This window comes from Leptopilina boulardi, unplaced genomic scaffold (assembly GCF_019393585.1).
Source record: "Leptopilina boulardi isolate dan_hultmark-lab unplaced genomic scaffold, ZJU_Lbou_2.1 LbouV2_372, whole genome shotgun sequence".
Taxonomy (NCBI): domain Eukaryota; kingdom Metazoa; phylum Arthropoda; class Insecta; order Hymenoptera; family Figitidae; genus Leptopilina; species Leptopilina boulardi.
In genome coordinates, this window is record NW_026137943.1 from 3,080,015 (window position 1) to 3,106,045 (window position 26,031).

Genomic DNA, 26,031 nt, shown 5'->3' on the forward strand with positions numbered 1-26,031 from the left:
CTATTCACAATCCAAGTTGCTCTAAAACTATTGGATTTTTTAGGGTTCCGTACTTCTAAAGTGTTGAAAAGAAATGATTCATTTTGTAAAAAAATAATAATTCTCTCTTTATTGCAATTTTACCGTTGGTGTGAATTGGATATATAGGCTTGACCAGAATAAGGCAGTGGACTGCTGCTGCAGCGGTCGTGAACTTAAAGCCGGTCGATAGACATATAGACATAAACGTGTACGTCCAACAACGAAAATAATCGATAAACAAGCAAAGGTTTGCTGACCATATAGACTTCCGCGAAAGGCTTTGTCTTCATACATGAACCCTCTTTTGATTTTAATTTTTTCCTCTTTAATAAGCACCTGCATCTCGTTCATATTATATATATAGGTTTGAATTTTACTCGATGTTAAATTTTATTTAGTCTCTTTTTATTAAATCCGATTTCTCTATTTTATATAAATTTTGTTCGTATTTCTATTTTATGAACATTTTTTTAAAAATATTATATACGGTATTTCTGAATTTTTTTCGTTGTTGATTTAATGAGTTTTACGAAAAGTTCTCCAACTCGTATATATTAAAATAGGGAGATAAGAGCAAAAATATACTTTCGAGGACAGGTTAAGATGCGTAACTTTTGTGCCAGGTGACTTTTACAACATTTCACCGCGTGAAAACATGTCGAGTTTATTATACTTCCAAGAGTGTAATTGTCCCCTAGGAGGCAGTGCATGACAGACGAAAAAGGAATACTCAAAATAAAAAGAGCTTCACAGACCTCTTTCAGAAAGACAATTTTCTACTTGCTCTATCTGAAACTGTATTTTTCAGTTTAATCTGTTTTTTTCTCTAAATTATTGTTTTTGTTAATTGATATACAAAATCTGCTCTATTAGAATTATAATCTATAGGAGTTTATCTCTATCTAGAACTTCCGGAGCAAGTTAGTAACCTGATTTTCACGTGAGAATATAAATTATACTGTAGAATTTCATGTATCAGCAATATTTAACTCTTGACGAGAGGTTAGAATGGAAAATTCGTAGAATCTTGACTCGCAATTTAACAAACGCGGAGAGTCGCGAGGCCGTGGAGGCTTCCCACGTGTCAATAACGTAATACACTTTCCTTTCTTTGCGATGCAGGAAATTTGTATATATATCTCTTGTCTGTTCTTAAGAAAGACTTTCGAAAAAGGCGGGTTAATTTAAAATGGCTGATTATTTTTCATATTTCCTCATTAGAACTGGTATTTTCATGTATGAATTTCTATAAATTTTGAAATTTGAAACACCTCATATTTTTTGAATTTACACAGAGATGTAGTGTATGCAGTTTACTCTCCTCGTATATGATGAAAGGAGACAAAATGAACAAAAAAAAAAAAAATCGAGAGGGAGAAAGAGGATGCTTTCCACTTGTTTCCGAACAGAAGCCATACACCATATGGCTGTAGTCCCGTGTTCATTTGTATATACGAAGAGAGAGAGACTATAGGACTTGTACATGAGCATGTGTTTGTGCATTGTCGAAACTCGATACGCATTCGCGAAGCTTCACTTCGGTACTTGTCGATTATCCGATCTTTATATGCCCCATAGATGTATTTATGCAAATATAAAAATCAACAAACGACTTTCATCCAACATCTGTTCAATTGATTGCGCTAATCTCTTTCTCTCACTTCACTTCTATTTTTCAAGAAGCCCATTTCAAAAGAGAGAGATTTCATATACTTGCATCCTAAAGTTATGACCTCAAAATCATCAAGGCAGTATTTTCCGCAGTGAAAATTGCATATTTTGTGTGTGCTCAAAAAATCTGGTCCAAGATTTTTCATCTAAGATTGAGGCCACCTCGAATTGCGCGAAAGCTTCGAGGGAAAAAAAAGGTCGAAAGTTCAGGGTTGGAGGCGAGTCTTAGAAAAGTTGAAATTAATATTTTCTTTGGATGTTCTAATTTGACACACTTTCCATAAAAAGGAACTTTTAAAATCCAAAACTTTGGAAAAGAGAAATCATCTTTACTGCATTCGAGAGAGAGATATACATCTAAAATTACAGTTTACTTCACACAAAAAATTCTCACGTTGAAGTAGGTTAATGTGTGTATTTGTGGTCCGAGCAATTACGAGGGCAAATTTTAAACAATGAGTTTATTATTTGTATTGTCATTAATTTAGACACTTCTGCTTTTCTGTAACACGAATACATATAAATATGTAACGGATACATATCAATTAAAATTGTTTTGAAGATGATGACAATAGTTATAATACAGTTAAATATTTCTTTTAATTCTTAAAAATATATATGTATAATGTTAAAGAACTGTATTCAGAATGTTATACATATGAAGGGATATATGCTCCTATTTCTATACATATATATACTTTGCTCACCCTGCATCGTTTGCGGAATGTTTGTAACGCAAAGAGCGACGATATAATAATACGATGAGAACTATCCCACGCACCGTTCCATCACGTAGGTATACGCACTCAGTATGGCCGTTATAAGTGTTTTACAGGGCGTCAACTTTGTATTTGTCTCACATCTTCTAGTAGTCCTTCAAAAAATACTCAAGAGAAAAACATTTGTGCAAGGGAGTAATTTTTGTCTTTCATATTAGAAAATTGTTTGTAGAATATTCTTTAAAAGAAAATTCTATAAATTATTTCGGTTACTGATATAGAAATCATCCGGTATTTTATAAAACCTGTAATTCGGTTTAGTAGATTCTACTTTTAATAGGATCTATTATCTGTTTAGTTAGCTCAAAATTAAAGATTCTGTTCAGTAAATCCTACTTTTATGTTAATTGGATCTGTTATTTGTTTAGTCAGTCCAAAACTAAGGATTCTGGTTAGTAGATTCTACTTTTATACCACTTGGATCTGTTATTTATTTAGTCAGCCCAAAACTGATTCTCTTTTGTAAATTCTACTTCTATGACAGTAGGACATATGCCCTTCTCTCCATGTAAACTATTATACTCTAATCCTCATATCATCTTTTAATATAGAATGATTTATCATTTTGATCTAATGATTTAAAATTATATTGGCTGTTTTTATTATGTACAACTTAATACGCAATAATATTCTAAATTTTAACATCCACAACTGAAACTCATAAGCTGAACATTATTCAAATTGATTTTTATTCTAATATATATTTACAACCTATATTTCTTCTTCAATTTCATATTATTCTGCTTCAGATTGATTGAAATCTACTAAATATTTGTATGATTCTATAATATATGTAAATCATGCGTTTAATTTAGATAACAATCATATAGGTATGTTGTGTTGTATTTGTGAATCTAATTAATAGCTTTAAAATTTTAATTACGTTTTACATAACATCAGCCAGAGCTCTCGCAATTATGAGAATAGAATAAAAAAAAAAGTAATGAAAATCAAAAGGCGGACAAAGAATTGAAACAAAAGAATGTTGCCAGGAGCAAAGTATTTTGTCGTGAATCGAGAGTATAGAGAACATGGCCTAAAGCTTTGCTGGTGGTTTAGAGAAAAAAAAAAATTAAAAGTGACATTCTCCCATGGTGAACAAAGTACCTGTCGCAGGTATAACCCTTACATATATAGAGATGAAAAGAACTTCAATTTATTGAAAAAGTAGATCAATAGGAAACTGAATTTTAATGAAAAAGTTTTTTCTTTACATTCTATTTCTTAAGCCGCAAATTTCCCTCGTTCCATATTTCACTCTTATCGTGGTTTAAAATCAATTTTCCACCAAACACAACCGAGGAAATGAGTTTGAGGGGTTGTATATTGAAATTAAACGCCCAACGTTCTTTATCGTGGAAATGCGTGCGGATGATTCAATAAAAATGTTATTAATCGATAATTAAAATTCTTTCCTGATGCAAAAATAACGGGGAAATTTTATTATAAAAAAAAATAACGAGAGGAATTTAATTATAAAGGACCTAAATGTATATATCCGTAAATTATTCTGGTGTAACACAATTTTCAGCGCGGATATATTTCGGTATCTCTTGACCTTTTTCTTATGGATACAAAAAATTATTTATAGTCGAATTGTGTGCTGCGGATAAATTGATCCAATTTTTACATTATTTGCTAACTTCATCCTTTGTCAGTAGGGCGGTAATTTGTAATTATCATATATAAATCATATTGAGTTGTGTGCTTTAGGAATAATGTCATACTAATAATATTCAGGTTAAAATTATTACGTGTCTTTTAGATATAATGTTCTTAGAAAATAAAATTTTACTTTATCATTACAATTATGATGCTGAAACTTGTCAGCATCCAGTTAATTTTAATAACAGATGATTACTTTTTTTTATAGATCTGATAATTAAGTTTTAGCAACATTTTTTTCAAATATACTAATAATGCTCATGTGTTCGAACATAATATGGTTTTTCAAAAGCTGGTACAAATTGAGACTAATCAAAAGGTTACAATGAGTATTATATTGACTAGGGTCTTCGATGCTCCGGAACAGTGTCGATCACTCGATAAAACCTTGGCCCATTAATCACATCCAATGTGTGATTAGGCGAGACGCTTTACGCAGTGGAAATGGCTCCTATATTCTAGTCGTTAATACGAGTACATCCTCATTAAATGCCGTATCGTCACATCCCTATATAGTGCATATTTTATCTACGCACCTTTTTTTTCTATCACATTTTATTAATTCCACTTTACTGTCTATATAAAGAGAGAGAGAGAGAGAGATAGAGATGATGAGTGCGCTAAATACTTAACTCTCTCGCACGATATGATATGCCCGTGTGAGACTCTTTCTGATTTTCCCACTATAAAACTAATAATTTAATTCCCTTTTCTCAAGCTTTCCCAAACAAATTGCAGATTTCCTCTATAGTATATAAAATATTAAAAAATTTTAAATTAGTATTTTCTTATCCAAATTTTTAAAATGATTGTGCACTAATCAGGTTTGTGCACTTCGTTTCGGATGGTAAAATTTCTTTCTTAGTCATGTAAATACTCGCATTTTACTAAATAGAATAAGTACTAAGTAAGTACTAAGTACTAAACTAAGTCTAAAATTAATCACTTCGTTTAGTAGATTCTAGTTGAGGATGTACTATATGCCCTTCACTCAATAAAGTTTTATGATAAAATATTTTGTTGAACATAAGTAAAACAATAAAACCGGAACGTAAAACCGTGTCTATAATTAGTTTATGTTTAAATAATCCTTATTTGATTAAATCATACACATTAATAATACATGAGTTGAATCATTATTATACAATTCAAAGTTAAAGCATTTTTAAGGAAAATGGTTATCGGATAGGATATTCCTAGAAATACCGAACCAGTATTTTTTGTTGTTGGATGAAATTTGGTCTTTAAGAAATGTTTCTCATTATTTTATATATAGTCAATTTGATTTACTGATAATGATTTACCCTTATTTAAAGAAGGGCCACCACATATATGAGTTAGCTAATTAAATTCATGAATTCAGGATCTTTTCGTGAAATTAGACACCTGTTTCCAGTTCACCTTGTTGATGCACTTACCTTCTGGCATATGAAATTGACTCGCACCGCTAGTCGCAATCCGTTCCGGTTCCCGTTCCATTTCCATTTTGTGTCTTCGCGCACCTTAGCATAAATGTCGGTACATTGTGCTTATAAGGTACACTATATACATATATTTATGTAATATATATATACACACAAACACAAACGAACTATACTTGTTTCAATGATCAACAGTGCGATATAGTCGCATCTTAAGACTTATTTTGAAATCGCACACCGTAAATCTAAATTCCGTGAACAAAAATTAGCTCTTTGTTTTTTTTTCCACCTATTATTTCTTACAAAACTCATATCGAAACAATTTTTTTTCAAAAAATTTTTACCATAAATTTTTAAGAGCTAGTAATTTGAGTAAAATTATTGCACAGGATGTGCACAAAAATCGGTACAACAGCAGAAGGTTTCGTATAGTTGAATTGTTACATAACAAAAAATTGAATAAACATAATACAGCGGATAGTAAATATTACAATAGCTTGATAATAACGGTTAATGTAACAACGGTCTAATGTTTAAATTTCTGATATAGGATTTCATTGATATATTTTTAATTCTTTTGATATTGAATGAATAATTATTTGTTTAATTATAATATTAATATAATCATAATAAAACAATTAATTGAAAATAATGCATATGACGTTCCTCTCTAAAAATGAAGAATGATACAGATTCTTGAATAGAATTAAATAAAACAATTTTTTTTTTATTCTCATGTTTAAAATGTCGATAACATATTGTATATGCCGTCAAAAGATGTGACAAGAGATGAATATATCATTTCTATATTAACCTGTTTCTTTTTCATCTGACAAAGAATTGACCTAGTTTAATTTCTAAAGCAAACTTTTTTTTTTTGTCAACTTTAAGTCAAATTTACCGCAAGTTTCGATGCAAAAATTCTATCGCAAAAATCGAATCAAAATTCAATTTATACACACGGAGAAAATTTATTGTATAACACACGAAAAAAAAGTAGAGAATTTTTACCCCAAAATCGGTTTTTGTTCGACTTAAAAAATTTGATTTGTTTTTACAATAAATTTTTTGTTCGGCTAATAAATCTATAGTTTGTTATTGCAATAAAATTTTTGTGTATAACAGTAAAGTATTATTTCCTTTCTGTTAATTTTTCTTTTTTGTAAAATTATTTTCTTCCTCCTTGCATAAGAAAAAAGCTTAAATTGTTTTTTTCGGAACTTTATTGCACTGAATAAATTGGACTCTATTCTAATAATACTCGGATTTTGAACTTTAGGAATAAGGCTTCTTCTGTGTGATATACGATGGCCTATATAGTCGTGTATGTATTTTTACCTACTGGTACTATATAGCATGTGTAGTAAAAGATGTCGTCTAGGCCCTACAGTATATATTACAGACATACGAGTTTTGAGCTTGTTTCTTGATTATTCTTATATACATATTCACATTTATTACATATGTCTCCTGTGAAAGCAATCTATGTTTAACATGCAATTAATTCAGTTATTTATGAAACAGAATGAGTCGATTCTTCTCATTTTCAATAAGAAATATTTTATACAAAACGAAATTTATCCTGTAGTTGAGAAAATCAAGCAAATAATTTTACATAAAATACTTTTTATTTTACTAAACATATAGAATTTTTTTTTTATTTTTCAAAAAACAAATTTTTGATTATAAAAAATGAAAAACCAAAAATGAACTGCGATATTTGGTTTTTTTTATATTATTTTATCTATATAAAAAAATGTGTGTGAGAAATATTTTCTGATTCACCTTTTTCAAGATATATATTTTATTCAAGCTAAAATCATTTGCAGCTGAATCAATTCAATTGATTATTTAGTTTCTCGAGGAAAATTATATATATTTTAATTCCAAGTGATATCGATTAACACAAATAACTATTTTAGTCAGTTTCATTATTGCTGTTTCTCATTTTGTTCAACTTTTATTTTAAAAAAATTTAATTCCAAATTTAAAAAATGAAAAAAATCAATTTTTAAAGATTCCGTTACAATATTTCGTGATATTTTCGTGACCTTGAATATTACCTTAAGATTCCGTTATAATTTAACAAAATTACAGGGTACTGGTATTATTACTCCATACTTAATATAAATATAAAAAAAAAATAAAAGAGAACAATCAAATTGAAGAGTTTTCTATAAAACTGAATTAAAAATAACTAATTGTTAGTAAAATTTTGGCTGACTTTTAGCTTCAGCAATTAATAAGAAATTATTAGTAAATAACTAATTTTTCATATAAAAATAACTGTAATAAAACTAAAAATTACTAACTAAATATAAAAATAAAAAAAATGATTAAAGACTACTCTCTAAATCTGAATTAGTAGTTTTCTACTAATGAAAAAGTGTGTATTCGTTTACCAATTGAATTAGTAACTAACTACTAATTCATGGAGTAAAATCGTATTTTTTACTATTTCAAATTAGTAAGCCGATTTACTCCACGAATTAGTAGTTTTCTACTAGCAATTAGTAGTTTTTTTACTAAAAATTAGTCAAAACTGTTACTAATTCAATTGGTAAACGAATACGCACTCTCTTTCATTAGTAGAAAACTACTAATTCAGATTTAGAGAGTAACTGAATTAGTTACCAGAAATTTTATTTATTTTAACATAACCTAAAAGTAAATTTAACTAATAGTTAGTTATTTTCAAGGATATTACTATTTTGAATTGACAGTTTGCTATCGCAAATTAGTTATTTGTAACTAATTCAAATTTTTGAGAGTAGTATAATTTTCTTTTATTATTAATCTAAATACTTTAATAACAAATATTATTATTTTTCTTTTTTTTTTTTTAAAAAAAAAGAATACCACACTATTTATTAGAGAAAAATCCTCATCTCTATGTACAATGGGTATTGTAACCAGTGACTTCCTGTTTTCATTTTCTTTCACTCGGCTCTTTTTTTTTCGCTTTCGTTGTCTTTTTCGTCCAACTATACAATAATGAAGTCTACTACTGCACTTTTTTTCAACCAATATCCGCGATGATATTACATTGACTTGGCGAAATAAATTTTAATTATAGATTTATTAAAACCATACTATAGTAAAAAGTGAATATTTTTCTTAAATTTCTAAAAAATCTAGGTATTGAATTTTTGTTAATTATTATTGAGATTTTTTATATGTATTCTCGAAATTTGAATTTGGTTAAAAATAACTAATTTTTAAGTAAAATTTTTTGCTTCAACGCAATTATGTAACTAATTTTAATCTGAAATAGAAATTAATTAATAATTAGTTATTTTTTAAAAGTTTAGTACACTGAGAAAAATATGCTATTGAATCAGGAGCATTTTTGCCAAAGGTATAAAAATTATTGATTCAAAAGAATATGCTATAAAATTTGTAAAATATTTTATAGATTCTAAAGCATTTGAATCAATAATTGTTATACCTTTGGCAGAAATGCTATTGATTCAATAGCATATTTTTCTCAGTGTATAGAAATATTAATAATTAAATCTGACTTTTTTGCTATCTAGTTATTTTTAACTAATTCAAATTTAGAGAGTTGAAATATAAGAAAGATCTATTATAAGAGATGAATATAATAGAATTTCATTCTTAATAATTTTGATGTAAAAATTTATATGGATTGGTCGATGTACTCGCGCACGTCTAAGTACTCTGACGACCTCGACTCGTTGCTTCCAAGGTAGTTAGGTATGTGGTTTGCGTGACGTCATTTATCCAAGGTCGGGTGATGAACCCATGAAGAACCATTGGTTCTCCAGCATCCAATTCCATAAGATTTTCCCCTAGCCCTTATCTTTAGAAAGATCAGCTTTTCTCCCATTGTTTTAGTATTATCTTTTGTATTTTCAAATTTACTGGAAAAAAAAGGTTTTGATGTGGAAATTATAAAAGAATATTTTATTACATACAAATATTGGAGTAAACATTTTTTGTTAGTCATTTCATTTTGCATTATTAATTTCGTGGTTGATTTCGATTTAAGATTAATATTTGTTTTGTTTTGTTTCTTTCAATAAATAAAAAAGTTTTTTCTCGTTATGAGAGCAGGTTTTTTTTTTTATAACAAGATAGACATTTTTTATTCGACCCTTGTACCTTTGGGTTTGATCGATATTGTAATATTGTTTCCTCGCAACGGTTTACCTGCGTGTCCGCACAAGTTCAACGATTAAATTGTTCATCTATCGAGAGTTATTGATAATAACCACATCGATATATTAAACCACACAATTCAATATATATATATATTGTAAATATTTTTTTTTATTATAAATATTGTTATTTCTATATTTTGTTTTTAAATTAAAATTTTCTGTAACTGATGGTATATTGATTTCAATTTCGATGGGATATCATTTTCAGCTCCGTGGTGATTCACCTTTATAATAGAAATTGAAATCAATATAATATCTTGATATTCTAGATTTAATCGAGGTTGAAATGGAAAATTACATGCGGTATTAAAATTTTAATTCAAAATAACAAGAATTAAGAACGTTTATACCTAAAAATGTAGAACAGAAAAAATGATTAATTTACATTCTAAAAATTTAGAATATTATTATAATGTCCGCCTGAAGAACAGATTAAAAAAAAAAGTTTTGAGTCTCTATTTGTTTCAAATACAGTTTATTTGATTTAAATAAAAAATTTTATATAAATATTTATTTAATATACAAACCTATATTATTTGAATCAAATAATTTTTATTCATAAAAAATTTTAAATTACGTCCGACACTTGTTTTTCATTTATTTATAAAATTTTCACTTATTATTTTCTATGTTTATTAATTGAAATTTGTTTTTCTTGTTACAGGAATCGATCAACAATCAAACACAAAAGTGATGTCAAATATATGTGAAAGTGTTTTACAAAAATCAAATTAAATATATTTACTATGGCGGGACATGAAAATTCTTGCCAATTGTAAAATTTCAATGTATGCTTCAATTTTGATTTTTGTTTGTGGAAATTGAAAAGGAAAAAGAAGAAGAAGAAGAAATGTGAAATCTTTTGTTTGTTACAATGGTTCGGAAAGTTTCGCGTGATAAATCACACGTACAAGCTGATGATCCATTAATTATTGTCGTTGGATTTTAACGATTATGACGGAATATTTGGATCAACATTTAATTCGGGCTCTCTGCCGTGATCCAGATCGAAGAACACTTCAGGTAAATGAAAAATTCTTTTTATATTATTAGCATTTTTTTTTTTTGTTTTAATTTCAAAAGTTAATTTTGAAAAGTAAACAAACTTTTTAAATTGTTAATTTCAACGGATGCTGATGTTCCAAATGTTTATGGATTTTTAAAAAAATATTCGTTTGCATGAAAAATTATATGAAATCACTTTTTTGTATTTTATAAAAACTTGATTTAAAGACCAAAGTTTGCGGGTGGATTAAAAAAATTAATTAAAATTTGTTTTTTTTATATATAATGGAATAGTTTTAGACTGTAATTTGTTTTTCGGTATATAGAAGAAATAAAAAACGATCTTTAAAACCTCTCTCGCTTCCTCTATATAACTTTCTGATTTAACCTGAAGAGAATATATTTAAGAAGGACACACACAAAGTTTGAAAGGCGATTACTGAAACAAGGTCTTTCAAACCAAGAATATATATTCAAACTCCCTTGATGATGTCTCTTCTATAACGGTATTTTTCGTGTGACAATGAAAGTATTTTTTGTGTACCCATCGTTTTTCACGTCCTTCACTATATGGCGCTAAACACCTTCTACTAATTTGATGAGAGTTTTCAAATTAATGATTTCCTTTTAAGACCAATAACAAAGATAAAAAAATAGAAAATAAAAAATATACAAAATATTTAAAAATAATTATAGAAATATATATATATTTAAAAAAAATTATTTTTATTTCTCTTTTAGTTAATTAGTTATTTAGTTATAGTAAACTATACTGCTGCTAATTTATACTATTTTTATTTGTTGAAATAACTATTTTAATAGTTTAACTAATTAGTTTCTTGTAATAACTATTTAACTCTTTGAGGACCAAATTATTTCTTAAATAATCGCGATTTTTGATTTTTAAATAAGTTTTTCAGCGAAATTAAGTAAGGTTATTTGTCTCAAAACCAGAGTTTAGAATGGGAAAATTAGACTAAATGAAAAACATATTTAGTTTTAAAAAACAAGGATCTTATGCTTAAAATAACAAAAAAATTGTTCCCTGAAAGCAACAATTGTCCTCAAAGGGTTAATTAGTTACCTTACTAACTAAATGGTTAGGCTGACTAATATTAAATGGTAACAATAATTAATATAAATTAGCAAAAATACTCTTACTAACAAAATGGTAATTGCAACCAATCGTTTATTCTCTATTAACTAGAAAATACAATGAATACATATATTTAATTTTTATTATAAACCAGATGTTAATTTTTCTTATCAATAATTGTCTATTATAATCATTTGAGATTGAGACACATTATTAGTTGGATCTTTAAAAATTGTGAATTTAAATTTGAATAAATCTATATAGAGGGATTTTCTGTGTCGTGACTGCAAAGGTGAGATTCTATCTCATCGTCAAGGTCGTCCGGAATTCTTAGCGGGCCCAAGCGGACGTTCCATTTTGAGACCTACAAAAAAAAGTCGGTCACGTGACTCTCATCTTTTCATTTCTGAATTAAAATTTGTTTATAAACATATAAATATTATCAAAGAGGCAAAAATGACGGCATTTTTTAATTAAAATTTTTATTTTATATTGAATTGGAATTTATTATTTTATTAACATCTGACGTATTTTTGTAAAAAAAAGAGTAAATACTAAAACAAAAAAAAGTGAATTAAATAATTATTAAAGAAACAACTTTTTTTCTGTTAGGTTTCTCTTATCAAGTATGAATTACAATGTTGAATAATTATAGAGTGAAAAATAATAGTATATTTTTTAAAAGGAAATAAATTGATAAGCAAAGGATATTTTATAGTTTATATGGTGACATACGTATATTGAAGTAAAGTTTCTGCTATGGTGTAATGTATATATATATATATGCCTCTTTGATTCTTGCATTCTGTGTACTATTACATGCAAGCTAAGCAACAACTAGCCATGCCACCTTAGTATTTTATGCCACTATATAGCTGTACTTTCGATCGTCCTGTACCACGCGACGTTATAAAGCAAACCTGACATTTAACCGCAAACTATATTCGATGCTATCTGAAAATAATTATTTCGATAAATGTACTACATATACAGACGTTTAATTTCGACAGTAATTACATTTTTTTTATAGTTAAAAAGAAAAAATCGTAATATTTTTGCAAAATATATATACAATATTTTAGTTCAAATAACAGTCAAAGAGAAATATTGAGGTTTAAAGTACATGTAATAAAGTTTGGAGAAAGTTCTATAAAAATTTAAAAAAAAAAAAAAAAATTGAATAAAATTGTAAATAAAACCTTTTTTTATAACATAAAAAAAGTCATAAAATAGTTTTTAATCAATTAAACTTTTTTCTTATAATAAATTTTGTTATAAATTTTTTTTTCTCTGAAATAAAAATTTATTTGGTTCAAATAATTGGTTATTTGACTATTATCAAATAAATATTTATTTATATATTAAATAATTTATTATACAAGTAAATATTCGATTATTGTTAAGTAACCGATTATTATTTGAATTGTATATAGAACATCTAAATTTAATAGAGTTTTGATTTAAAAAAAATTCGAGTGTAATCGTGAGGGTTCCGATTCGGTAACTTCGATTGTACTCCGAAACGATTAGTGGAGAGAAAGACATTTTTTTTTTTTCAGTGAATTGTAATTAAGTTTTGTGTATCATGTTTTAAGTCTTTGTTTGTTCTTCTTTTGTTTCAGGATTTACAGATCATTTATTACGGTTTGCTGGGACTGGAGGCGTTACGACCCTGTAGGGATTCCGTTCTTCGTGGTCTTTGCAAAATAGTTCGTTACGAGAGACATCATGCCAATCATGTTCTTTACTAGTAAGTGACATTTTTTTTTAGTATACATTAAAATTTTATTTTGTGAAAATAATCTAAACTCATGTTTAAAAATTAAATTTAATTTAATTAAATTTAATATTTACTAAATTTAATTTAAATAAATTGAAAATTTACTAAAGTTAAATTTACAAAATTTTTAATTTAAAAAAAAATTAATTTCATGTTTTTATTTGAAAAAAATCGTTTTTTTTCCTGCAATTTTCTCTGAGTAAATATAAAAATACTTGAAACATGTTTTAGATAATAAAAAAAAGTAAATAATCACAATGTCCACGTGCTATTTTAAATTATTTTCACATTCTTCTACGGATGGCGCCTCAATGCAGACGTAGAAATCTATGTTATCATTGTTGGAAACAAAACTACATTACCGACCATTTTTGTTACCTACCGTCAGTAACAAGTTAACAGCAGAGTTGGTAATTGATATCAAACAGAAAGAGTTTTAGTTTTCAAACGCAGCGCATAGATATCGCTCATAGTACTTTTTAACATTTTTGTAAATAATTACAATTTGAATTTTGCTCTTTCAAATTTTTAAGAATAATTTTCCTTTTTCTATATATAAAATTAATATTATTTATCAAAATTAATTATCAATATTTAAGATAAATAAAATTTATTTTAAATCGAATAAAAATATATTTCTCTCTGATTCTAATAACATTTTTAATGGTTTGGAATTTTTTAAATTTGTTTAGCGCAAATGAAATTTCTATTCAAAGCAAATAAAATTCATTTGTAACAAATAAAATCTATTTAAAACAAATAAAATCTATTTGAAGCATTTAAAATCTATTTCAAACAAATAAATATTTACTAATAACTGAATAAATATTTATTAATAAATAAATAAATATGGATAATATTTTACAATAATTTATGAATAATTAATTCAATTAAATATTTGTGCAAATATTCTTTAATATTTAATTTTCATGAAATTGAATTTGCCTTTAAAATTATAGTAAATAAATAAATTTTCTCTCAATGTAAATATTCATTGTACGAATTTCATAAAATGTTTCCAAAAAAGAATTGAATTATTTCAATTTCATAAATATTGTAAAATAATTGTAGATTTTCTTTGGTGCACTTGCCAAAAAAAAAAAATCGAGATAAAAAAACGATCGTGTTCCGATATATATACGAAAACGATCGTGCAAGACAAATGACGAAGAAAGAGAAGCGAAAAGAGACTCTCTATTTTTTTTTCTCTCTTATTGCACATTATAAATCACAGAACAACTGCTTTCAGCACTGGCGAACTTGCAACCAACTGGTACATTCTTCTCTCTGGTTCCGTGTTCATCGATGGTTCCATGTTTCTACCCCGCTCAAGGTAAGGAACCATTTAATATATTGTTTCTCCTATATCAAAATTATATGGCCGCACATGAGGAAAAAAATTTATATTTTTTTAAGGGAGAATTTTAAAATAATTTAAAAAAAAAAAAATTATTTGATTCAAATAATTGGTTTTTTTGACTAATAAATAAATATTTATTTGTATCAAATAAAAAAATTATTGGTTCAAATACAGTTTATTTAATTCAATTATTTTAGTTTCAAAATTTATTTAGTTCAAATAAATATTTATTTAATAGTCAAATAATCGATTATTTGAATCAAATAAATTTTTTTTTTCACTGTACTAAATCGATATAAAGAATATACAAAAAAGTCATTTTTTCCGCGCGAGTGTGTGCTTCATTCGTAAAGGTCTTTTGCAAATGGTAATCGTAGGAAAAGACAATCTTCTTGCACGATATATATGTTTCATATCCGTGGGATTTTTAATATACATTTCCTAAAGGGTAAAGCGCACCCCAATGACGTATAGAATTCTATTTATAAATATCTCTGTGCATTTATTTTTCGAGATCATTTATCAGTTTATCTCCTATTTTATAATAAAATTCAATTCACATTATTATTATTATTATAAATTGTTATTATTTTTATTATTATTATTATTATTATTATAAATTGTTTTTATTTTTATTATTGTTATGATATATTCTTTAAATGAGAAATTTGAAATTAAAAAATACCATTCAGTGAGAATTTAAAAATATTCTTATAGTAATTAAAAAAATATTGCTATATTAGAAAATATTCTTAATTCTTCGAAAATACATTTTCTCATTGAGAATGTGTAAAAATGGCATAAATATTAATTTAATAATAATATTAATGGAGGGAAAAAATTGACCTACATATACAGACAGACATATTTAAAAAAAAAAAAACAATTTTTTTTTTTTTATAATCAATGACTTGCGAGTTATCATTTTGAGATATTCCAGTTTTTAAACTTGTTTCAATATAAAATTGCCCATGGCATTGATTTTAAAGTAGCACACACATTGACGGTTGCATCGTGAACGCTATAAGGACCATGGACATGTTTTCTATCCCATCTTGCCAACTTATAAAGAGTGCGTTTCTCTTGCATTCCTCAGGGGCCGATAAGGAAATACCGCGAATTATTCTCTCGTTTTAACCAGTAACGAGTGAATCGAGACTTCAAAGAGGGAGATCCGTTCAATGACTAGGTGTATGTGTTCTTTTCTCTTTCTCTCTCTCTCTTTTTCTCTCGCTTTCTGTGATTTTCATATATATATTTTATAACAGACACTGATGAGAGTGAATGTTTGTTATCATAACTTTACATAATTTTCAAGTTATGTATTATGCATATTTTATTTGTTTGTTGTAAATTTATATTTTAAAATTATTTGAAAAAACGAATATTAAATTAATGAAATAGGTTTTAAGAGCAGAAAAAATTCCTAGGTGCGAAGAATCGAACCCGGGTCTCCCGTTTCGAAATCCAAGCTACTAACCAATAGACCATTCACGTACGTTAGAGGAAAGTTTCGTTTCTTAGGATTTAAACATTAATTTTAAGCATTTATATTAAAAATAAATATAAAAAAATAAAAAATACAATGAATAAAAAGAAATAAATATAATAAAAAAATAAATAAAATATATAAAAAAATAAATAATTATAAATAAAAAAAATGAATAAATATTATTTACATTTTATAAAAATGAAAAACACACGTAGATAAGAGTTACGAAAAGTGCATATAAAATTTCGATGGTGAACGTTAGGCGTGGCGATTCGCGAATACCTGTATATTCACATTATCGTATGTCTGTACCTGAATACTCAAAGTGCATTCACATTTATATGTTTACCATAGATATTGTGTTATCATATATATATATATATATATTTCTTGATTTGTTTCCAACTTTTTTATATAAATATTGAAATTTTTTTTTTTATGAAACCTCCCTCGAAATTTGCTGACAATATTCCCCCAAGGGGAAAAGAATATAAATAAAAGCTAGATAAAGATACATATACGTGAAATCAGAAAAGTCGGATAGAGATGAGAAATAAGAGCTATAATATACCAGAGAAAGGAGAATAGTGGTGGTAACAATGGCGTAACCTTGACCACAAATGGCCTTTGCCCTCAAATCTTTATCTTATAAAACAACTTTGTTTTGATATCATGAAAATTTGTTATTTCCGGACAAAAAAAATGTTAAACATATTAGGAAAAAAAGTGGTATATTCTATTTTGAGGTTCACTTTTTCACACAAGAATTTTTACTAAACTGTATATGTAAAAAATGAACATCTCTTTTTTCCTGTTTTAAAAAACTTTTTTTAAAAAAAATTTAAAGAATTTATATCAGTGAATTGTTTCCATACTTTGAAATTAAATAAAATAGTAATTAAAAATTCCATTAAATTTTTTAAAAACCATTTAAAAAATTTTTTTAAACCAATTTTCTAATTTAAAAAATTTAAATAATTTGGTTTTTAATTTGACAAGATATATTTTTTGACAATCCAAAGTAGAAAAAAATTTTTAATACTGAAAAAAAATTTATTTGATTCAAATAATCCGTTACTTTTAACAAATAAATATTTATTTAATGTAAGGATAATTTTTATTTGAATCAAACAAACTGTTTCCGAATCAATAATAAATATATTAATTTTTTTAATTGATTAAAAATTTTTTATTGATACAAATAATAAATTGTTACAAAAAAAAATTTGTAATTTAATTAATTATTATTTTTTGTTATAAAAAATAATTATTTTATACAAATAATAGTTATTTGTTAAAAAAAAATTAATTGATACAAATAATAATTATTCCTTAGAAAAAGTAATTATTTGATACAAAAATAATAATAATTTATATTACAAAAAACAATTAATTAATACAAATAATAATTTGATTATTTTTCTTTCCTTATAATACAAATAATAATTATTTATTGAAAAAAATAATTATTTGTTACAAGAAACAATTAATTGATACAAATAATAATTATTTGTTACAAAAAATAATTATTCGATATATGTAATAATAATTGAGACAAATAATAATTATTTGATATACAATAATAATAATTATTAATTATTTTCATCGAAATAATAATTATTTGTTGCAAATAATTATTATTTGATAGAAATAATAATTATTTATACCAAATAAATATTTATTTGATAATTATTGTAACAGATTATTTTAATCAAAAATGAATTTATTTTCACTTTACATAAAAGTAGATATTGAAAATTAATTATCCTTATGCAATTTTTTTTTTTTTTTTTTTTATACGCAAAAATTGAAAATAAAGGTAAAAATTTAAATTACCCCTCTTTAATGTGAAAGTTCGATGGAGAAAAAAAGTATTAATTTTAAGCACAACTTTGCAAATATGTTTTGAAAACTATTTTTAAAAACTATTAATATAAATTTAATATCGTATATACACAGCGAGAACAATTTTAACCCTTTGAAGCCAAACCATCTTTACGCCACTGTTGGTGGCTTTAAAGAGAGGCAAAGAGAGAACGCAACAGTGATTTTATATAAGTATGAGAGAAAAAGAGACATGCATTTCGCGTGAGAGAGAGAGAGAAAACCCAGAAAGAAGAGAGAGAAAAACAGAGACAGAGAGTGGGAGAGTGAGAGAGAGAGAGAGAGGCAAGCCTCACCTCCCGAGAGACTTCCAGTCTTCTCGAATATATTGCCGGAACTGGTGAGCGGCGAGTTCTTTAACAATTAATTTCAAATTGCATTCCAATCTCACTTTAAATACCAATTTTTCCCTAAAAATAATATCCCTTTTTTTTTAAAAAATCAATTTTTATTTTTTATCCAGACAATTTTTTTGAAAAAAAAAATGCCGATCCCTTATGTGAATATATGTAAAAGAGAATGACGACTTTAGAATATATTCTCATAGTGTATGTGTCTTTATAAAATTACATCAAATCAGCATATTTAAATTAACAGAAAAATTCCAAGACATAATATTTTTTCCACTTAAAAATTATTCTATATACAGTGAATAAAACAAAGTGGCAAACATTTTTAATGAGTGAATTGTGTGAGAAAAAAAAAGAAAATGATTGATTAATGCAAGAGGGAAAAAATTATTAAAATGAAGAAATCGAGACGATAAAAAGAGGTTATGAAGAAAAAAAGTGGAACTTGTTTTGCAAAAGTAAAATTGTATTCGAAAAATTGGAACCAGTGACCCGTGGAATATAAAGTGCATATAAAGCTTATGAACATGCATCGATATACGCAAGAGTATTTATGCACTTTATTATAAGTACATACTTGACTCTCCTATATATATATGTATAGATATATATGTACAAAAGTCTCTCCACATTATTAATACAACTACGGCCCTCGAATAGTCTTCGAGTCGCTTTCACCTGCTACAAAACGGAAAACAATCTTGGATATTGTCTATTCACTCACTATATGTTTTCATATATTGTGAATAAAACTCGGAAATAAACAATTTAATCAAGGGAATAATAATAATTAATAATAATAAAAAATAATAAAAATAATATAAGAATAAATAATAATAATAATTTAATAATAAAAAATTAAATTACAATCAACAACAATGGATACAAAAAATAATGATATTAATTAATAAATAATAATAATAATAAATAATTGTAATAATATGAATAACAATAATTTTCAATAAAAAAAAATTATTTTAGAAATTAGTTATTAATTTTTAAATATAAATAAAGAAGAATAATGTTTTCAGTAAAGATTTATTTGAAAATAAAAAAAAATTCCAATGAACATTTTTTTTTATCGAAAAAGTGAAAAACATTATTCAGAAATGAAGCCGGAATTAAACGTTTAAATGAACGGAAATTTCAACATCAAAATTTCTAGTGTAGAGAAAAGAGTGTTGAGTTTCATTTAAACGAAACGAGGAGTGAGAAATTAATTGTCGACGATTGGAATACAGAAAAAAAAAAGTGAAAAAAAACTGTTTTGATTTGAAAAAAAAAATGATTGGTTGGTGAAAAGTTGATCGAAGGGACAGTTTTTTTTTTTTTGAACTTTCGAAAGAGAGAGAGAGAGACACAGAAAACAACAACAAATATATATATATATATAGGGGGTGAAAAAAAGCCGGCAAACTGGATGCTACGGACGGTGCCTCTCTTCCCCCTCCCCCACCAGACATCACTGTCACTCAGGATGACCGGTGAGATGAAAATTGCTTTACCTTCCTCTGTTAATTTTTTTTTTACATAGTTCCCTTTTAGAGTAAAATTATTATTATTATTTGAAGAATACTTTAGGAAAATTGAATCAAGTGTTTTTATTAAGTTGGCGAATTTTCCGCTTGGTTATAATAGCCCCTAGGGAAAATTTAATTTAACGAGGAAAATATGATTTATAATTTAATAGGGGAAATATTGTAACATGTCTTTTTTAATATCATTTATTCCTGTGATGAATATAATGATAAAGAAGTTAATATTTTTTGAAATTTGATTTAATTTTCTTTGAATTAAACTTTTTTCTTTATAAAAACTAAAAATTAAAATTTTATTTATATATATATATATATAATTTTTTAATGTATAATAATAGTAATAATAATAATAATAATAATAATAATAAAAAAATTTAACTTTCGCTGTTTCCGTGTAATTATTTATTTATTATTTATTATAATAAATATAATATTATTTAATATTAATATATAATAATAATATTTTTAATAGAAATTTAATTTTATATTTATAAATAATATTTTTTTATATTAAGGACATAAATTTTTTTTTTCGCTAAAAACAACTTTTTTCGCATATTATATAATTTAAAATTACCGAAATGTTTGATTGTAAAAGAATATAAAAGTTTCATCTTTTAAAAGGTCTGAAATATCATCGATCATTTTCTTTCAAGGACAATATATAGCTGCGGTCCACAAAAAAGCTATATATACATGATGCTATTCATTTGACGTAAAAAGTCCTCTTTTATATAAATATAAAAAAAAAAGAAATGTTTTCAAGCATACCAAAATTTTTTAGAAAATATATCTCTTTTCATTTATTTTTCCTTTTTTTTATATTTGAATTTTTTTTTTTTTGAGTGAAATTCTATTTTCTTATTTTTTTCCCCATAAAATATTTTCAAATAATTTAAATATTTATTCTGAAATTTGAATATTTATCTTAAATTATATATTGTATATATATATTTTTTTTTTCTATATTTTATCGTCATATAATGCATTTTATAATTTTTAACACTTTCTTTTCTACATTGTTGTTATTGAATGGAAAGTTTGCTTTCCTTTTAGTAATACTTTGCAACTTGAATGTTAATTATTTTTATATATAAATCGTGAAATCATATAGTTATAGATAAATATATATTAATTTGATTAAAAAATAATTTCTCTAAAAAAATCAATAATAATTTGATTAATTAAATGAAAACCAAAAGTTTTTATTTACATTTTTATTTTGTTTGCGCAATATAAAAATGATATAAAGAAGCCACACACACACACATCAAAGAAACATTTTGGCAGGTATCATTTGTCGTCACTAATCATCACTTTAGTCACGTGTTTTCATACACGTGACGTTTTGTCGTTCTCTCAGATCACGTTCTGACATATATCTATACCTCAATAACTCTTTGTATAAAATATATATGAATAAGTGAAAATTCAATTTTTTTTTAAATTTATAAGTCGGTCCTCTCATTTAACATAAATTGTTATTAAAATTCAAAAGATTGAACCAATATTTCTTTCACAAACAAATAAAATTGTTAATGAAATTATAACAAAATATTCTTATTTAATATATTATTATTATTATATTTTTTTTATTTTTATTATTATTATTATTATTATTATTATTACAATAGGACCTCGATTATCCGAACTAACCTAGGTATCGGGTTCGGATAATAGAAATTTCACAACCAGAGAAATGATTTATTTGATTTAAATAAAAAATGTTATTTACGCCAAATAAATGGGGTATAGTAGGCTCTGAGACAAATATATACACGGAAAAAAATCTTCACCTAAATCAGCGATATGTTTCTCTAAAACAGCGAAAGTTTTCGCTATTCTAGAGAAATACATCGCTGTTCCAAAGAAACTTATCGCTTTTCCAGGTGAAGAGTTTTTTACGTGTACGTTTATTTAATTCAAATATATTATATTTTGTTAAAAACATTAATAAAATAAAAAACGAATTTTTAAAGATTTCTTTGGAATAAATTTTGTTATTTTGCTTTGGAAATTGAATCTATTCTTTTTTTTTTTTAGCGAAATTCGAGTGATGAAATTTTAAAACTGAAAAAATATTAAATTTTAAGATTCAGAAAGGCAAAAACATCAGTTCGGATAACAGAAGTTCGGATAAAATGCTTCTACGGTTCAGATAACAGGGGTTCGGATAAGCGAGGTTCCACTGTATTATTAATATTATTATTACTATTATAATTATTTTATTATACTTATTATTATTATTTTTATTTTTACAATTTTGTGGCAATAACAATAGAAAAATGTGAGTTAATTGTTTACATTACACTAAAAAAAAAAATTTATTTGATTCAATTAATCAGTTACTTTACTATTATAAAATAAATTATTATTTGAAATGGTATTTGTTTTAAATACAGAAATTATTGGTTCAAATACAGTTTATTTATAATTCAATTATTTGGTTTCAAAAATTATTTGGTTTAAGTAAATATTTATTTGATAACGGATTATTTGAATTAAATAAATTTTTTTCAGTTTAGATTTTTTTTACCGCGTGAGCGCATCACTCGATGAGTTTATAAAAATTGCAATTTATATATATGACTAATGTGAGAGACAGTCGTCGAACCCTTAAACTATACATGAGAAGATTAAATATTGGGGTTTGCAGACAAGAGAATTAAAAAAGGAAAGGGGAATTGATTCGCCGCTGGTTTATTTGATTAATAGACGGTTTTGCGTTATTCAATTATGAAACTATATATATAGAGAGAAAGATTATTGAGTCTTTTAACTGATTTAAGTAATCCAAATGGTTTTTATTTTTGTATAATTATTTTACTTTCCCACGATCTAAATTTAATTTTTTTTTTAACGCATTTCTACAATTGATTGAAGATTCAAATAGAAATTTCTTCCAAAAAGTTATAGGAATTTCTTTGTTTTAATTTCTATTGTTCTTTTAAATTGTCTTATATTCAGATCGAGAGTCTATATAGAAAAATAAAAAAGATTTGATATATGAGATTAAAAAAAAATGAAGCTTGATATCTTAGATATGCTTTTCAATTGATTATTCTGGGATGAAATTTACGGAAGGACAATCTCGTCGGATCAGTGGACATTCTGGGACACATTTTCTCTTTGGCTTCGTCATCTCCACTATATAACCCCTCTCTGACTATATCTAAGTATATCTCATTTTCCTGATCACGTACACGTCGTAATTTATCGATTTCCTATCGTTCAAATGAACCAGGAGCATATAGTCAATTTTATCTTGCGACCTCGCAAAAAAGAAAATCACGCGTATATATTTATTTTGTGTATACACGCAGGAATTGATCATTTTCTTGGTATTAGTTTGCCACACATACGACTATATTCCCATATTATACATATATAGTTTATATTTTTCCTTGTCTAAAAATTTAGAAAATAAAAATACACTAAAATTTTTAATTTCAATTTTTGGTCCATTGTATGTTGGATGCTGTTGGTCCTATCAAAAAAGTCCTACAGTTTTTGTATAGATTTTGGTATAACCTATTCTCGAGATTTTACTTAAAAAATTTAAAATTTCGAAATTTGTTGGTCCATTTTGGATGCTGTATAGGTCAAGTCAAAAATTGCGAAAAATTTTTTCGTTTCTTTTGGGTTAAAACTTTTTGTTGTTGTCCTTATTATTCATGAAACAAAATTTTAATGCGATATACGATCCCCTATTTACCAGAACTGGTGTTAATGGAGGGACTTTTAATATAATACTAAAAAAAAAAATGATGGGGTTGTCGAATGTGCCTTCTGTTGTGTAAACATATGGGGTTGTGTGTTAGTCCTTTTTTTTTACAAACACACGATTGTTTCGCTAAGAACACTCTTCATGGGTTTTGACCTTATGCTTGACACGCGCATGATCCATTATTTACGCAAAATTATATACAAAGGGTTCTCTTTTATTATATGAGAATAAAAAAAAAGACCGTTATAATTTCATAATTTTTTTTCATAAGAGATTATTTTTTCCAAATAAATATAATTTTTCTACTAAATGTTTTTGTCCAAGTCTCTTTTTATTGGAAATGAAAACAAGGAATACTGATGAGATTCAGTTCCTGAACAAAACTTATATATAGGTATATATACAACGACCCTGGAATATAGTGATACGACAGAATAGGTAATCCATCGTGAATTTTCTTTTCCTTTTTTTTCTCTCTCTTTTCAAACCGCAGAAGTATGTCAATAAAGTGAACAGTGGAAAGGCGAATGCGGATCTGCAAAAAAGTCCTCGGCACGAGTCGTCGATCGGTCCCGCTAAGGTCGTTTCATTCTCTTATATATATATAATGTACAAAAAAAACCGTAAAAGGGTATGCGGTTTTAAGCCAATCAAAAGGTATCCGCGGAAAGTTCTTTGAAAAAGCTATGCGTGCTTTGGATTGGTTAATTGGATTGTTACCTCGTTTCTTTCATTTGCTGTTCGTTTTTACCTTCTATTTTATATATATATATATATATATATATATAAAACACTGCTCTATAATTACCTTTTTGAAACCGTGTGACAATTTTGTCATTAATCAAAATTAAATTAATATTGATTCAAGATATAACAGGAAACAATTTTTTTTTTTGCTTCTTTTTCACAAAATTGTAAAAAATAAATTAAAATTCGCTGATTTTTCCAGTCAAAATATATGCTACATTATATATAATGTGATGCTAACATTAGCTACACAAAAATTTGAGGTTATGTTTGTGACTTTCATACACAAAAAGCATCAACTTTTATTACAAAGTTTAAATCTTCATTAGATCCAAAATAAAAATTGATTTTACAGACGTCGTTTTCACTGTGCGGGTTAAATTTAATCCTCCGAGAGGCTGTAAATATATTCTGCGCCTGCGCATAACGTTTACTTCTGCGCAGACGCAGAATATATCTACTGCATTTAACCTCCTCGGTGTATTAAATTTATCGGTGAAAATCGGCTTATAATTAAAAATGAACATTAAATCAAAGTAAAATTAACACTAAACATAATCTAAAAATTTTTTTTGCAGCTAAGGTCACTTTCATCGTTAATCGTCACATATAAATTTACTATAACCTATAACAATTTTGCTACTATATGCGTTTATATATATAAAATCGAAATTTAATATTCAAAATTACAATCTGCGTTGTAATATATTTATTTGATTAATTATTATAATTAAGTAATATGCGTATATATTTAAGATAATGCCAATAATATAATTCAAATGATATGTAACACAACAAGTTTATTTTATTGAAAGGAAAAATTGGCTTATCAAAAATATGATGAATAATTTTCATCAAGTTACATATATATGTTGAGTGCATCTCGGTCAAGACTTTTCCGTCCTACGTTGAGATTCTCTGCACCTTAAACCCGTTGTACGAGCCAAGGCTATCGAGTGCATTCCGTAGGTGCTCCCTCAACTTCAGCAGAGACCGCCAGGAAGGAATACTCTATACTATATATATTCCAGTTTATTTAGAATCTATTTATTGTTTCATAATTATAATAATAACAATAATAATAATAATAATAATTACCAAATATGGGTGTGGCTAAGAATTGTATATGTCAACCATAAAAATGGCTCCGTGTATGAATTAGAGAAATCGACCATGGGAAATTTTTATATTTTTCTTTCCATTTTTTTTTTCTTTTCATTTGAACTATATATATACATTTTACGCAGCTTTATCTAACGTGACACACGTGATTGGAAATTCAAAGATGTTACTATATATACAACAATGTTG

The 26,031-nt window shown here is 26.0% G+C and overlaps 1 protein-coding gene and 1 long non-coding RNA gene across 4 annotated transcripts in view; one reads left to right on the forward strand and one right to left on the reverse strand.

Moving 5' to 3' along the window:
• LOC127287763 (rap guanine nucleotide exchange factor 2-like) overlaps positions 1 to 26,031 on the forward strand; it is a 128,439-nt gene that overhangs the window by 8,124 nt on the left and 94,284 nt on the right. For 2 of the 3 annotated variants that reach the window (XM_051314862.1, XM_051314861.1), the window contains exons 2-4: positions 10,406 to 10,764; positions 13,465 to 13,592; positions 14,872 to 14,955. In XM_051314862.1, the coding sequence (XP_051170819.1) occupies positions 10,696 to 10,764; positions 13,465 to 13,592; positions 14,872 to 14,955 (281 nt within the window). In that variant the 5' untranslated portion in view covers positions 10,406 to 10,695. Of the gene's footprint in view, positions 1 to 10,405; positions 10,765 to 13,464; positions 13,593 to 14,871; positions 14,956 to 20,037; positions 20,193 to 26,031 lie in introns of those variants that run through there. The other variant, XM_051314868.1, reaches the window with a different exon arrangement.
• Positions 11,916 to 12,779, reverse strand: LOC127287767 (uncharacterized). The gene is made up of 2 exons (XR_007843923.1): positions 12,578 to 12,779; positions 11,916 to 12,206 (listed from the first exon to the last, which is right to left on the reverse strand). It is a non-coding gene; the product is annotated as an uncharacterized LOC127287767 (long non-coding RNA).